Source organism: Suncus etruscus, chromosome 2 (genome assembly GCF_024139225.1).
Source record: "Suncus etruscus isolate mSunEtr1 chromosome 2, mSunEtr1.pri.cur, whole genome shotgun sequence".
NCBI lineage: Eukaryota > Metazoa > Chordata > Mammalia > Eulipotyphla > Soricidae > Suncus > Suncus etruscus.
Window position 1 is genome coordinate 84,690,667 of NC_064849.1, and position 16,387 is coordinate 84,707,053.

The window sequence follows — 16,387 nt, forward strand, 5'->3', positions numbered from 1 at the left end:
TGACAAGGCAGGCACCTTATCTCTAGCGCCACCGCCCGGCCCCCGATACAACAATTTTCACTGCTAATGAACTCTCCTCTTGTTTTCCAATTCTCTTTTTTATATTTTCTAATTTCTTTCTATTTTTAATAACTTTGTTTTCCATCATCCTGAAACAAATGTATTATGATCCATTATGTCAACTATGTGATACATTTTCTGTAAATAAATACATTTATTTATTTATTTATTTTTATTTTGGTTTTTGGGTCACACCTGGCAGTGCTCAGGGGTTACTCCTGGCTCTCTGCTCAGGAATTGCTCCTAGCAGGCTCGGGGGACCATATGGGATGCCGGGATTCGAACCACCGACTTTCTGTAGGCAAGGCAAACAAATTACTTCCATACTATCTCTCCAGCCCTAATTTATTAAAAATAAAAAATATGCTGCAGAACTCTTTCTACTCAATACTAATCATTGAAAATAGTCAAGTCAACATAATAAAATCAGGCAAGTGGCAAAGTCTTCAGCAATGTTAAATATTGAATGCTTCATTTTTCTTCGAATCTCTTTTTTTGCCTCTAGGGAAGCAAAAATCTGTCAGGCCAGAAAAAGTCTTTAACAAAAGCTTAATTTCTGAAGGTTTTGGGAGGGGGAGTGCCCCAGAGGCAGAGTGAAAATCACTTTTGAAAAAATATTTATTTACATGGAAACATCTCCCTTAAAGTTCTCATTCAGAAAAATGTGAATCAATGGAAAAAGTATATTTCAACTATTTCTTCTGCCTTTTCTATTTAGCCTTCTTACTAAACTTCTCTCTTCTACCCAGTCCTCTGCATTAGCTAAGCAATTGGTTTCTTTATTTATGAAGGACTTGGCCACACTTTGTAGGATTTGGGAGCTATTCTTTGCTCTGTGCTCATGAATAACCCCATGCCCAGCTCAGGGAACCAACTGAGGTCCTGGGTTTGAAGCAAAGTCTCAACTATATACAACTGTCTTACCTCCTGGACACTCCCTTAGCCCCAGCTAAGCAATTTCAAGATGGTGTCATTCTATGTTGTATACATGTAATAATACATTTCACTCTATTCTTTCTCTGACTATCTGCCTCAAGCTTGTTTGATTTTCTTCTCTCTTATTAAGAATCCAAAGAGATAGAATATGATTTTCTTGCATCTAAACTCATCACTAAGATGTCATTACATATTTTTAAAATATAGAGTTGCAAGTCAGAATATCTCTAGAAGAAAAGGTCTGTCTAGAGAACTATATTTTAGTAAATTATCCAAATTTGAAATGGATTCACTAAAACTGTAATAGGGTTTTCATAAGTGCCTTTTGGATATAATAAAGGTCATGGGAACCAATCTAGTCTACTAATTTATTTAGGAAAAGTAACTTGAATATTTACTATATAAGAAAATGATATTTTTACCAGGTGATCATGTAATAAAATGAACAATGAATAAATATCAAAAAAATAGAAGAAAGCATTTGTAAACTAGAGTGAAAGGAAAGTAAGTAGTAAATGCCAAAAAGAACATAGTAAATTTTTTTTTACCACACAAAGACCTCAGTGACTTTTGGGTTGACCCAACTCAACATTAAGAAATAGCTCCACAATAAACACTTTCAAAGACCTCTCAGCAATGTGGTTATTGAATACAAGGGATACAAGTCTAAGGAGAACCAGTTCTCAAGGCTGAGGGTTTCCAATATCAGAGTTGGTTCTATGATCTTCCCAGGAGAAAAATAAATCCCTCAAAATTCTCAAAGCATCATCAATGAACATTTGCAGAGGGAAATACACACCAAGACCACACTGAGTTGCATCAACTAGGAAGTGCCCATTAATGAAAACTGTCAATTTTTCATGACAAATTATCTACTCTATGTTGTCCAGTATAATAATTTTATCTGCATACTGCTGCTCTTCATACTGTAGCAAAATTCTGTGGTCTAATTCTATGAGTGGAGAAAACCAAGTGGCTTCTCTAATTTCAGCAGAGCTAAAAAATGTGCCAAGGATCACCATTGCCATCCTTGGGTGCAAGTAATATAGAATGTTCCAGAGAGCCTGCTGACACTCCTATCCTTTCCTTTACCTTGTAGCACTCAATGAAGACTGGGGACATAATGGAATTTAGGGTACAATATTTAGTTGCTGAATAGCCTCTCATTTAATCTTCATTTTATAATCAAGACTAATCACTTCCTCTGCTTAAGTTCCCTCACGTATGGACAGGAAATAATGACAAACACCCCTTCCAAAGTCCCTGTGGCAGAAAATGAGATTAATTACTGAAATGTGTTCTAGTCCCCAAAGTAATTTCATAGACACACTCATGGAGATGCTTCCCCAAGGCTGGAAAAAGAGAGGGGCCCATTCTCCAACACAGACTACACTAATTCCCCTTTTATATGTTTGCTTTAGAACCCTTTGCTTTAGAGAAATGGGCCAAGATTTTGTCACTAGAGCAGGTAGCAAGCTATCTATGCTAATGGTCTATCCTAGGACAATTAAAAGTTCATCATTTACTGGAAACATTATACAAGCTTCCCTTTGCACTTTGTCCTTACAGAATATGCTAGTGCTTTGCTGTTAAGGTTATGCTACATAGTAGACAACTGGCTAATTTATCAGATTCTTGCCTAATGAAATTCAATGTGATTTGAAAGAGTTAAAATGACACAAAAATTTTCTTCAGATGATCTATTTTATATTAGATCACTAAGTCCGTAAATATCCCTTTGAGAAGAGAAACTGTTGTTGGGATTTTTGTTTGCTTTTTGGATCACACCTAGTGATGCTCAGGGCTTTCAAAAGGGCTCTGTGCACTTCGTGCTTAGGGATCACTCCTGGAAATGCTGAGAGAATCATGCAGAGCTGGGAATCAAACCCAGGTCAACAGTATTTGAGGCAAGCACCTTCCCTGCTAATGAGCTCTTCAGGCCCTATGGCCCTGGTTTTAAGGGTTTAACCAAACAAAACTTTACTTTCTTCTCCTTCTGTATGTGTCACACAGAATGGCCAACCCATGCCTCATTATAGCTACATAGAGATCTAGACTGATGGAGCTCATGTCTTGGCATATGATACCGGTCCTCAAACTTTTTAAACAGGGGGCCAGTTCACTGTCTTTCAGACTGTTGGAGGGCCAGATTATAGTAAAAACAAAAATTATGAACACATTTCTATGCACACTGCATATATCTTATTTAGAAGTGAAGAAACAAAATGGAAATAAATACAATATGTGGCCCTCGGGCTGTAGTTTGACCAACAATGGGATGGAAACAAGATGAACAGTGTATTATCCTCTAAAGATCCATTACTGGGACAGGGAGAAAGTAAAGGTTACAGTACTTATTTTGCATCTTAAAGCAGCATTTCAGTGCCAGCCTCTACATATGGTAGGCACCCCCAAGAACTTACAAAAGTGACTCCTGAGTGCAGACCCAAGAGAAAGTTTTAAGCATTGCCAGGTATAGCCCAACCCACATTCTGTACCCTCCACACCCCCAGAGAAAAGCTTCATGGACAAAGCAAGCAACCTTGGACACAGCCAAACTTTAGTGGGGACCAGAAGTACTTCTTGACTGGAAGATCTGCCTGTAGATCTGATAGCTCTTTTACTGACTGCCAGTGACGGTTTAGTTTCAAGCAGTTACACGCTCTTGTTTTCCTCCTCATAGTTACTTTTCAATCACTGCCATTCTTTGAGACACTCAAACAGAACAAAGATTGGGAAATTCTGGGGCTGTGACCAAAGGAGGTGGGAGGCTGTAATGGACACACTGGTGAGAATACCAGCAGAGCTACAGAGACATTAGAGATAATAAGCCCTCCCCACCAGCCGTGATTTGCTCATTGGCTGCTGTAAAGTAATATAGGTAGTATCTACCTTCAAAGAAGTATGCTGTAACATTCAGGGCAGAAGAGTCACTTATCAAGTCCACAGTGATGCCAAGTACTATTGCTAAAATAACCACAAACAGTGGCCAGGAACATGACCAGTACCTGAGTTAAAGTATGTGTATGACAAGGTGACAAGTGTGAGGTAACAGTCTGGTAACAGCCAAGCCTTCCCAATATCCAAAAATAATAATCGTAGCTTCGTGAGCTGTGCTCTCTTTAGAAAAACATCAGCATATTTCTTTTTGTATTGTTGTGGTATTTCCTTTTTTATTGTCCTCTCTCAAACTGAGGTTGAGAGCCTCTAGAAGGACTACACCCATTTTCAGCTTATTTAATTTTTACCCCCACTTTATTGTTTTCTTCAAACAAAACCACATAACTTGGGCCCAGAGAGATAGCACAGTGGCGTTTGCCTTGCAAGCAGCTGATCCAGGACCAAAGGTGGTTGGTTCGAATCTTGGTGTCCCACATGGTCCCCCGTGCCTGCCAGGAGCTATTTCTGAGCAGACAGCCAGGGGTAACCCCTGAGCACCGCCGGGTGTGGCCCTAAAACCAAAAAAAAAAAAATGAAAAACAACACATAACTTGAACTATCTAGTTCCGCCTCTCAAACAGAGGGAGAAATAAGGGAGGGTACCAGGACCAACCAGATATATGGTCACTAAGTAGTAAGCTAGACATAGAGAGGACCACTTATTCTAGCAGCCTGGGTAGGGGTGAGAGTGGGAGTTATGGGATGCAGGATGGAAACGGGGATGGAGGGAAGGCAAATTTGGTGATGGGAATTCTCCTGATTCAATATTAATATGTACATAAAATACTACTGTGAAGAATATGCAAGCCAATATGGTCCAAATAAAAATTATAATTAAAAAAAAATAAAGAATAAAGAAAAAAAAGGAAAAAGAAAAACATCAGTAGAGGGGCCGGGTAGGTGGCGCTGAAGGTAAGGTGTCTGCCTTGCAAGCGCTAGCCAAGGAAGGACCGCGGTTCGATCCCCCGGCGTCCCATATGGTCCCCCCAAGCCAGGGGCGATTTCTGAGCGCATAGCCAGGAGTAACCCCTGAGCGTCAAATGGGTGTGGCCCAAAAACCAAAAAAAAAAAAAAAATCAGTAGAACATTGATTCAGTTCTTTAAGTTGGAGGACAAGAAATGTTCTGATTTTCTGGGTCCCTGAATTTGTTCTTTACTCCTTGCTCTTAGCATTTTGATTGCTTCTTGCCATCTACTCTTTAGTTAGCACCTGGCCTGTTCTTCCCAAGGTTGAAGTTGCACCTGACAGCTAGAACACATGACCTGGCCATAACTCTGGGACGTAACTCTGATGTGTCCAAAATTAAACTTCAATAGCCATTGAGATCAGAAGGTCAAGTACACACAGAAGCAACCTTCCCCTCAATCTCTCCACCTTACCAGAGTGTGTTCCTTATTGTCCAAAGGTCAATCCACAAGTCGAAGGAAAGTTCCAGAAATTTTTCCCTGGAAATTGTGATTCTCTCTCTCTGTTGCTTGCTCCATCTGCTTGGAAAATGCAGCAGAGGAATTTACCACAGAAAGGGTAGCAAACAAAAAAATGTTTTAATAACATTTCTACACATTGCTCAGGGCTTCTAAAGTTACAATTATGAGTTCATGCAGTGTTAACAACTGGTTTTCATTTGGAGATGGGTTTTGAATTCAAAGAGGAATTGATAGAATCAACACATCTAATGCACCAACCTAAGATAGATTTAAGCTCCAGAAACAGATTTCACTGCTTTAGTTGGGCACCATTTGAGTGTGTGTTTCTATTTTATTGCTCAGGAAAACTCAGAAATGGTTCCTGGTTGTTCACACAAGAATTATCACCATTGTCTATTTTTAGGGTATTAAGAAATCTGAGCAAAGGGTTTTTAGTCTCCTCTGCTGAGTTAGCTTGAGAAGGACCAGGACTGGCTTTCTGATGCCTCCCTGAAACATCCCATACTTTTACACATAGAATGCACAGGCTGCAAACCCACTTTCTATCAAATTAAAACTACTAGAAATAGAATAAGGAGATTTTCGGGGATGCCAAAGAAAAGACTCTAATTCAGATGAATGCCTCCCAAAGGTCTGAGCCTACTCTACCCAGTTACCTATTTAGTTATTATTCTCAAAACATTTGTGTCCATGAATTAGTCCAGGAATTTCAGACTGTGGCCAAGGGTCATGTTAGAGATGTGCACTTTCTGGTGTCCAAGATTGTCTAATCACCTTCGTCCTTGGCACAAAGAAGTGGGGTTGCACACAACTCCATTGAGATTCTGCACTTACCATCTTGTTTTAAGATCACTGGTTTCTCTAGTTTCTCACTGAAACATTACATGTCCTCATAACAAGGCTGACTGATAATGTTGTGAGTCCATTTCTGTAACTAGAACCCAGAATGAAGCTATAGTTCAGACAAGTCATACCTGTTGCAAGTCAGCCCCTGAAGTGGTTGACTGATGGAGGGATGGAGGATGAGGTCTTTCCCCTCCAGCTCAGAGCACGCGTCTGCCACCCTGTCCAGTCAACGGTTCTGAAATGGCGGGTAAACAGCTCACAGACAGTCAGGCTTGTGGAAATATTAGCTTTGTTCGGTGGACAAGACTGAAGTCCAAAGACTCAGCATAAGTTCCAGCCAAATGCCTCTTGCCTTCCACAGACCCTTGTTTTTATCCCCCAATGGTGGGATCAGATACCACCCAATGGTGGAAGCAGAATCAGGTATCACCCTAGGGTGGGGGCAGAATGCCAGGTCACATCCTAGGGTAGGGCACAATCACTGATCAGGGCAGGGTCAGTAACATAATAATCCCCTAAAATATTTACATACACAACAATACCAATACAGGCTTTATTGCAACATGGAAGAATGACTATCTTATTTGTGCTAAACAAAACTACATCACAATTTTAGGGGAAATATAGTTCTTGTGTGGTCCCAGTCAATATACAGTTTTTTAAATCAAATATTGCTAGCCCAAGAGTACCAATTCAAAGGCTTAAACATAGACTGAAAATATTTATTCCAGACATCCGACATCAGCACAAGGTAGAGTCTTGTAAGGTGGATAAGTTCTGTGTTTTATGTAATAAGTAGAAGTAGCACTAAGGCTTCAGTAGAGTGAGCTCCTATTTAGCACTGAAATTAAGAACATCTCATTCATGAAGCCTGATTTTTTTAATCAGGAGATTATATCCCACAGAAGACAAGAAAACAGACTTGTCCAGATTAGTTGGTCACTAACACATACTACTGAGAGAGAATATGTGTCAATCTCATGAACGAAAGAGCACTTCAAGCAACTAAATGACATGAATGCATTGAAGGAATAAAGTCAATTAGAATAAAAAGAAGATTTATTGTCTTTGTTTTGTTGTTGTTATTTTTGGTTCATTTGTTTTGTTTTGTTTTGAAGTCACACCCAGCACTGCTTAGTATTTACTCCTGGCTCTGAACTCAATACTCATACTTGGCAGGCTTGGGAAACAATTTGGGGTTCTGGGGATTAAACTCAAGTGAACTGCGTGCAAGGCAAGTACCCTACTCATTGTTCTATCTCTCCAACCCCAAGGAAGTTAACTGTAGTGAAGAAGAGAACTGAATTTTAAGTGGCTGTGAACTTAGAGAAATGCACAGAAATGTTGATGTATAACAATGCCTACCTGAAACTTGTGGAGTATTGAAGAACAGTAGGAACAATAAGAAATTTAAATCACCTCCCAAAACACACACACACACACACACACACACACACACACACACACCACCCTTTATCAACCCTAATCAATTGTAAATCCAGTGAAGGGTTCAGTGAAGACTCCCCTCCAATCTACTTGAGTAAAGAAATCGTTAGTCCTGTCATTCAATCACCAACTTCCTAGATTGAAGGTGTCTATTCCTATCTTAGGTGTGGGAAACTCTAATTATTATGCCTTCTTTAGAATGAATCCAATCAACCTGCTACAGATTCAGGAGATAGTCAAGTTACTGTAAGATTTGACTCCTTATAGTGGTCTTTGCTCTGAACTCTGAAATGTAATTTACATCCTATCAGCTCTTCTAGTTTTTACATATCAAGCCTGTCCACTTCATGTAGGCCCTTCAATGCTCAGAGGATTTATTCACTCTGGGTCGTATTCAAGATGCTGTATGTTTTAATACATTCCCTAATGTCATGCTTGATGTCTAGAAGGTTCCAACCAATCCAACAGTCAAGCAGAGCTGTGATTTAAGCTGTTTCCAAAGTCACCACAGATCAAGGCAAAGGACAAAAACCAACTAATGATTTCTCTAGAAATCATCTTAGAATCCATTCTCTTTCCAAGAGAATTGGGAGTTAAGACAAAGGGGTTTTTGTACACTAATTCCCAAAGGCAAAGGAAAGTGGCTTCTGTATTTTCCCTTCTTATTTTAAAAATGCACAAATCTAAGAAAATATCTCACTGTCAGACCCAAGATGGCATTGTTAGCAGCACTATTCTGTGATTTCAACTGAACAGTGGCATTAGTATCATTTATCTTCTTCATTTCATCAAAATGAAATCATGTACTGGCAGCCATATGCCTGTGTCTATTTCTGAATCATGAAGGTATTCAGAGGTATTTTCAGGCCAGTATATACAGATCCAGGAAGTCAGGCATGACAGACCTCTGGTCACACCATGAAAATCAGGTCCTAGACCACAATACCCCACCAAATCAGTCATAAAGTGTCTGGTATAGCTGAAGAAAACACATGAGCAAAGACTCTAGGGAAAAAAATACACCAAGTGGTCACTTATTCCATTGGGCTATATTTACAGAGCATTAATGATACTACTCTGGCATTAAATAAGAATCTACATCCCCCAACCTCGATATAACACAAAGAGGCTCCAAGGAACAACATACCACCTGGATTCCCAAGAGTCACTTCCTTGTACTAAATAAATATAAACTTTTCAGTGGGTTCACAGTAACTGGTCTAACTAAAACTTCAGCACTCTTTCCCTTCCAACTAATCCCAAGACACTGCTCAAAAAACTAGGACCTTTGTCCCTTGGGACATACCACATATTTGCCTAAATTGCTGTTTGTGAGAACATGAGTGCTTATACTTCCTTCTCTCCCTCACACACATACATATATACACACACAAAATCACAGGGGCAATATCTTTATCTGCTCTGATAAAAATCTAGGAGAGGGGCCGAAGCAATAACACAGCAAGTAGGTCATTTGCCTTGCATGTGATTGACCCAGGTTAGATCCCTGGCATTCCTTTATGTCCTTTGAGCTTGCAATTTGTGATTTCTGAGTGCAGGGCCGAAAGTAACCCCTGAGCACAAATGGTGTGAATCCCCTCAAAAATAAAAAAACCCAAGGGAAAAAAAAAGAATCTAGCAGAATCCCTGGCACAGATTAGGAACCAAGACATCACCATTAATGAGTTGAATGGATGAAAAAGTGGCTCCTGAAATGGAGAAGTGGAACAGGCTGAAGGTGGTTTCTTGGCATGTGGCCAACTCAGTGTGATCCCCAGCACCACAAAGGGTCTTCTCCAGACATGTCAGAAGTGATCTCTCTGGCTGGTCCAATGGCAGTGGTTTATCAGAACTTATTAACATTAGTATCACAAAAGTTGGTATATACCCACCTCCATTGCTCAATTTGACTGACAAAAAAAAAAAAAAAAGAAGTAATCTCTGAGGAAGGAATCAGTCCTGAGCACTGAGTACAACCACCCCCCGCTCCAAATGCCTCTAAAATTTACTCAGACTTGGTCCTAAATCTCATCCCACATCTTAACTGTAGGACAACTACAAAGATCATCCTCTTGGATGCTGCAAAATGGTCCTTCTCACTGCACCTGTGTCACTGCTCCTGCTCCAAAAGGGACCCTACAAGTACCTGCTCCAGCAGATTACCACAGGGGCCCTCTGAAATCGAGTCAGTGTGTGCCCAATGTTAAGAATCATGTTGGACACAGCAAGCTTTCCATATGCAGTCACTGCCATTTTTATTATTTCTTCCAGATAAATTTCCCAAGGTGCTGAGAGATTTGTGATGATTTATGCCCACCAGCAACTGGCTCTCTTCATATCTGACAGCCATGATCTGAAATGGTGAAAGGGACCCGAGGCACTTGACAGAGCCTCAGTGCTACCAAGGGTCTCACCCCATCACTGAGGCCTCATCAGCTCCAAGTCAACAGCACAGCCCAGTACAAAGGAGCCATTAACCATGTCTCACTTCCCTTGACCTGCCGCAGAAGGATAAACAGAACAGTGAAGCCAGTGAGTAAGGGAGAGGTTCAGCCCCCTTAAAAGGCAGCGAGTGAAGCTGGACTCTTCTGATTTGAACAGAAAGCTTTGTTTATTTGGCTTAACTCAAGGCAAAGCTAATGGTTCTAATGGCTTTGCATCACCCCAACTCATTCTCCAAATCTTTACCCAAGCACTGTAATGTAGAATCACACAGGAGAGAGAAGATAAAGAGTAAAAAACAGCCCCTGAGTCAAATAATTTACCAGAACAGACTAATCATTTCGACATCCGCTTATGTTTCTAGAAAGCAAGCGATCAGGAAAAGCAGGGAGACATTTTCCAAGAGCAAGATCCAACTCGGGCTAGAAAAATAGAAAGTAGGAGGGGGTAGGCTGCAACTTCAATGATTCAGCTGAGTGGTCCCTAAGTATTTAGGAAAACAGAACATTTGGGGAAAGTCCAAACTGATTTAAACAGAATTTTCATATGGGAGGGAAACAGGGCGTTCAAGCCTTTGAGTTGGGAGTAAAGAGGCAAGAATGATTGAAGAAGGCAGTGAGAAAGGACATACTGAAAGGGAGATTGACTGATGCCATGGTAACAACAACACTAATTTAGCTGCTAATAACCTTCTGTCCACCTATGGCTAATCTTCAGGACATGGCCTGATAGGGCATCATATGAGCAAGATAAAGGAAAGCTACAGGGGCTAGAGAAATAGCAGAGATGTTAAGGCATGTACCTTGCATGTACCTCTGACTTTAGAGCGATCCCTGCATCTCAGATAACCCTTGAGCACCATAGTAAGAGCACAGAGTAAAGAAGCTCTGAATACTGACAGATACAGCCCCCAAATGAACAACCTCTGCAAAATAAATAAATAGATAAATGAATGAATGAATAAATAAATAAATAAAAGACTGGCAAGTATCTCTCCTTTTTTTTTTTTGGTTTTTCGCTTTTTTGGGGGGGGGGGGTCACACCCGGCAGCACTCAGGAGTTACTCCTGGCTCTATGCTCAGAAATCGCTTTTGGCACATTCTGGGGACCATATGGGATGCCAAGATTCGAACCATCTTCGAATACATGTAAGGCAATTGTTCTACTACCTCCATTTTCAAAAAGAAGAAAGAGATCGTGATTTGGGGGTAACTAAACAAGGTCTAGGTCAGGGGTCTTCAAACTATGGCCCACGGGCCACATGTGGCCCGCGAGGAATCTGATCCGGCCCGCCAGCAGTGAGCACTGTTTGGTTGCCAAGACACCTTCCAGCATATACACTCAGTGTATATCCAAATATCAGGAACCATGCACTCGAAATGGTAACCATCTTTGATAGCACTTATGACTGTGAACAGACTTTTTCAAGAATGAAACATCTGAAATCTCCAACCAGATCAAGATTAACTGATGCTCACTTGCATAACTTGTTACGGCTGGCAGTGACAAATATGGAACCGGACATTGACCATCTCTTTAGCCAAAAGCAGGCCCACAGTTCCCATTGAAATACTGGTGCGTGATCTGTTTATTTATAAATGGTTTTCATTTTATTATATAAGATATGTGCAGTGTGAGTAGGAATTAGTAGCTCATATAGTCCAGCCCTGCAGCTCTCTAAGGGACCGTAATCTAGCCCCCACTTTAAAAAGTTTGAAGACCCCTGGTGTAGGCACTAAGATGAAGCTAGAATCAAAGTTACCACTGCTAGGTTGATGCTCTGAGGGCCACACAAGTATTTTCCCAACTTCAACAAGTGGAGAGCAGAGATCCAGTCATTCAAGAAGGAATTAAAGATTCTACATTCTGGACCATCTCTAAGACAAGAGCAAGGCCTCTGAGTCTTAGATGATGGCAAAGGGGGATGTCTCTGACCTATTTACACCCTCAAAAGTAAATGTCAAGTGTAATAATTGGGGTTTTAGTTTTCAAAGGGGCATTCTTAAGGAACAAGAGAAGGAAATATTCCACATGAAATTCTGAACTCTTTAAAGATGCGATAAGGCAACATAACTCATAACTTTGAGAAATGATTTACCTTCACGTGGTGGTTTCAACCACTACGCTTAAATCACAGCTATTTAAAAGCCTTTGCACCAATGTTCTCAAGTGGAGTGGTCTCTCTCTGCAACGCACAGCTGGGCATTCATTAATAATTTCCCCCTACGTTTAAAATGCCCCCTACCTAAGTGGTACAAAAGCCAGTCTGAAAAATATTTTTATTATGTCTCCTTTAAGAACAGCGAAAGGTTGATTTTACTTCCCTTGAGATATTTTAGAACTCAGGAAATAATTCAGTAGCTAAAACTCAGTGTCTTCTCCTTGTAAGCTTCTATGAGGCCATGAATAGCATCCCCCAGTACCACCCACATGCACCAAGTTCTATTATCTGTAGTCCAGGCTCTAAAGTACAGTGAGGTATGTGGTTTTCAGATCATAGGCAGATGTGTGCAGCATCATAATTGCAAATACATAACCCTCAGAGTGCAACCAAACTAAAGATGGACGCACAGTATAGCCAGGAGTGCCACTCCTGAGAAGCATATATGTGGGAACCAAAGCAAACCAAGGGGAGCACTATAAACTAGAATATGCTAGAACCCAATAATGGGCAGTGTGACCCTTATGAGCACAGTTGTCAGAGTGGAGCATGCAGATATCAGAATCATTGCAGCAACATCAGATGAAGGGTGTAACTATTTTTAAATATGAAAAATAGAGCCAGAGAGAGAGAGAAAGAGAACAGCAGGTAAGGCACTTGCCTTGCATGCACCCTACTCTAGTTCAGTCCTCGCTCTTCATCCAATTCACCTGTGCTCCTCCAGGAATGACCCTAAACTATTACAGAACTGGTAGTAAGCCCTGAGCACTATTGGGTATAGTTCTCAACTCTCCCTCCACCCAAAAGAAATATTAAAAAAAATTAAAAAGAAAATCAAAATTGGTATATTTTTTAATTATAAGAAAAAAGATACTACTGAGAAATTCTAACATTACTTGCTAAAATGAACCATCCAATAATACAATGTCACAACGTTGAGCACACTCATTTGCAAGTACATAAAATAACACTGGGCTGTGTGAGGCAGGGAGGCAAGTTATTAAAGTTGACCTTCCTTCCATTTCTCAGTTTTTCTCCACTCCTATCAGGCAAGAACCTTGATGCTTTGGAAGAAAATCTATGTAAACAAAACTCAAATGTGTCCTTTCCAGCCAAAACTCCAGTTACCTCCCACGACTTTCTATTGGTCCCATGCAATCAGCTGAGCCCAAGTGTCTTGGGCTATTAAAAAAAAGAGTCCACAGTGTATCTCCTTTTGATGCCAGTCAAATTTTCCTTGGGCTGGAGTGAAAATGCAGAGGTAGCATTTACGGACAACAGCTGGAGAACATTAGTTTCTGTCTCTCCTTTTCCTCTCCCAAGGGTTGCAAGGCTGCTGTTCAGACCGGAAGTCGTCAAACACCACACACTGAACAATCTGAGAAGGCTGGGGCAGAAGGACAAGTTACCTCGGGGGTAGGCACAGTGGGGAGGTTTCTGTACTGGAACACACAGCCCCAGATGCTAAATACCCCTTGGAGTGGCCTTTCGCTGCCAGAATCAAGGAACAGTTGTCCACACACCTAGATTTGATCAACTGGCACTTCATTCCCTAAAAGCCTTTTTAATAACTTGGAGCAAAAAGACTTAATCTTTCATTTTCCACACATTTTTAAGACATTAACTCCAAGACGTTTTGGGGAGTCGCCAAGATTCTTCAATAATCTTTTTTGGCACGCTTGCACCAGGGCTATCGAAAAGGACAACCTTTTTGCCTTTTTTTTTTATGAAAAAATATATTTTAAAATCTCTCACATGTTAACTGCCCAGGATAAAGAAATATACATAGTCATATACGTACATATGCCATATGCCTAGATGGGTCTAAATATGACTATGGATGTGTATGTCTCTATGTGGATCATACATGGAATTCCAAACACGAGGAAATGGAGAGCAATGATTTCCACAGGGGGAAAAAAAAAGTTATTGTGCATATGACTTGTTCCAGGGTGCGTTTCTGCTGTGAATTTGCAAAACTGCTGAGAAGTGAACATAGACACAAATTCGGGGAGACATAGATAGCCACATTGGTGGGGGGGGGGCAAAATCCAAAGTTCTGAACAGGATGGAAAGAATTAGCTGAGTAAGCTCATGATGCATTAGGACCTTTCTGCAGGCTTCAGGCTCAGAACCCCACTTTTGTAACTAAGAGTTCTCCAGGGGCGGGTGTAGACCCTCCACTTTCCCCTCCACCGAGTTGAAGAAGCATCTTCTCAACTTTGGAGCTTTGGGGGCGAGGGGGAAGCAATGGGAGCCCCACGCACAGGATCCGAGCGGTTCATCGGGTTACAACAGGAAGGTTGTCTGCAAAGACGGGGCGGGGACGGGGAGGGGGAGGAGCGGCGAGGAGAGAAGCGAACCCACACATCCATCATCCTTTTAGGAGTAGGTGGAGTTGAAAGTTCCCCCAACTTCCAAGTTCCCACTTGACAGGCAATATTTCTAGGCAATTTCCAGCCCCGCGTAACAGATGGTGCTTTGCCCGTCTCCAGGGCCGGGGAGAGCCCAGACAAAGCTCCCCCCAACTCCTCCGGGCCTCGCGGACCCTCGGTGGTCAGGTACACCGAGCTGTCAGGGCCCGGGACAGCCAGCAGCGAGTGAAAACTCTACTTGCCCAACTTTTTTTCCTGCTTCAGGAAGAGCCTAGAGGATGGGAGCACAAAGGCTTGGGAAAGTTTGCACTGCGCTGTTTTCCCAGCACGTCTCCATCTGCCAAATCCGCCACCACCACCAAAAACACTCCCCCACCCCCACACACAAACTGCACCCCAGCCCACCTCCCAACCCTAAATCCCCACCATACGGGAAAGTTGAGGCACACGCCTCGCCAAGCCACGCCGCTTAAGCTCAGAAGCCAGGAGACAACCCCGAGAAGTTGCAGAGACTCCCCAAGGTGACAAACGCATCCTCGGGGCGCACGGTGCCCGAGGGGTGCGAAAGAGACTGACAGCGCGGACTAGGGTGCCAAAGGATGAAAGGGGGGGTGCGCCCAAGGCAGGAGACTAGAAGCTCCCTCTGGAGACCCCTAAGGAGGGAGAGGGGCGCACGACGGGGGTGGGGGGAGTCTGAGCTCCAGGAGGGGGAATCCCTCCACTCACCCTCACTGCCGTACTGTTTGCCATTGTTCGCGCCCATCGTGCCGCCGTCATGCCCGCCGTCTCCCAGGACACTGCATCGCTGGGGCGCACCGAGGTCAGCCCGCCCGACGGGACCGTTAGCTGCGCATCGCCCAACTCCAAGGGTGCAGGGGGTCCCCGATCAGCGACCCGAGCACTGAGAGACGGAAAGGGAGGAAGGGGGCTCGGTGCACGCCGTGCGTCCTGGGTGGAGCCGGGATCGGAGGTGCCAAGCCAGGCGCGATCAGAAGCTGTTATTGGGGGCTAGCGGGCGCTCCGGGGTAGCCCCGAGGCTCTCCGAGCTGTCGCCGCGGGGTCCCCATTTGCGCGCGCCCCGATCTGCCCTCCCTTCCCAAGAGGTGCGCGCAGCTCGCCAAGCGCGCACGGGCTGGGCCGCCGGCTTCGTGCGCCCTGGCGCGGCCGCGGCTTCCCCGGGAGGGCGCGGCGGCCACTTGTTGCGGTGCCCCGGGCAGTGGCGACTCGGGGCCCGGCGCAGCGCGCCCGCGGGCCGGACTTTTGTTCGCGCCAGGCGCCTCCTCTCGCCGCCCCGCGTCAATCACAGCTGGAGCCCCGGGGAGGGAGGCCGGCCCGGGGATGCGCAGCCTTTTAAAGGGCCAGCGCGCCTTTTCGGGGCTGCGGTTCCTGGCCCGGGACCGAGAAGGCAGACCCAAGGCCACCCCCTACCCGGTTCTTTTATTTATTTATTTATTTATGTATTTTTTTAACCAGACTTCTGGAGATGCTGTCGCCGCCCGCCCGCGTCCAGGCACATCCTAGAAGGTGTGTCTGAGCCATTGGCTGGAGTTATTGAGAATTGGGTGGCATTGCAATTTGCAAAGCATTCCGGGGGATCGCAAGCCCCAAGGCCACTCCGGACACCCTCTCCCCAAATTATTATTCTTTTTTTTTTTTGTTTAAACCGGACTTTTGGAGGTGGGGCAGCCGCCTGCCCGCGTCTAGGCACATCCTAGGAGGTGTGTCTGAGCCACTGGCTGGAGTTATTGAGGGT

General features: G+C 43.3%; 1 protein-coding gene across 1 annotated transcript in view; it reads right to left on the reverse strand.

Moving 5' to 3' along the window:
* FBXL7 (F-box and leucine rich repeat protein 7) overlaps positions 1-15,765 on the reverse strand; it is a 457,103-nt gene extending 441,338 nt beyond the window's left edge. Inside the window, exon 1 of the mRNA XM_049768262.1 lies at positions 15,361-15,765. Within this exon, the coding sequence (XP_049624219.1) occupies positions 15,361-15,397 (37 nt within the window). The 5' untranslated portion in view covers positions 15,398-15,765. The remainder of the gene's footprint in view (positions 1-15,360) is intronic.
* Between the last annotated feature and the right edge of the window lie 622 nt (positions 15,766-16,387).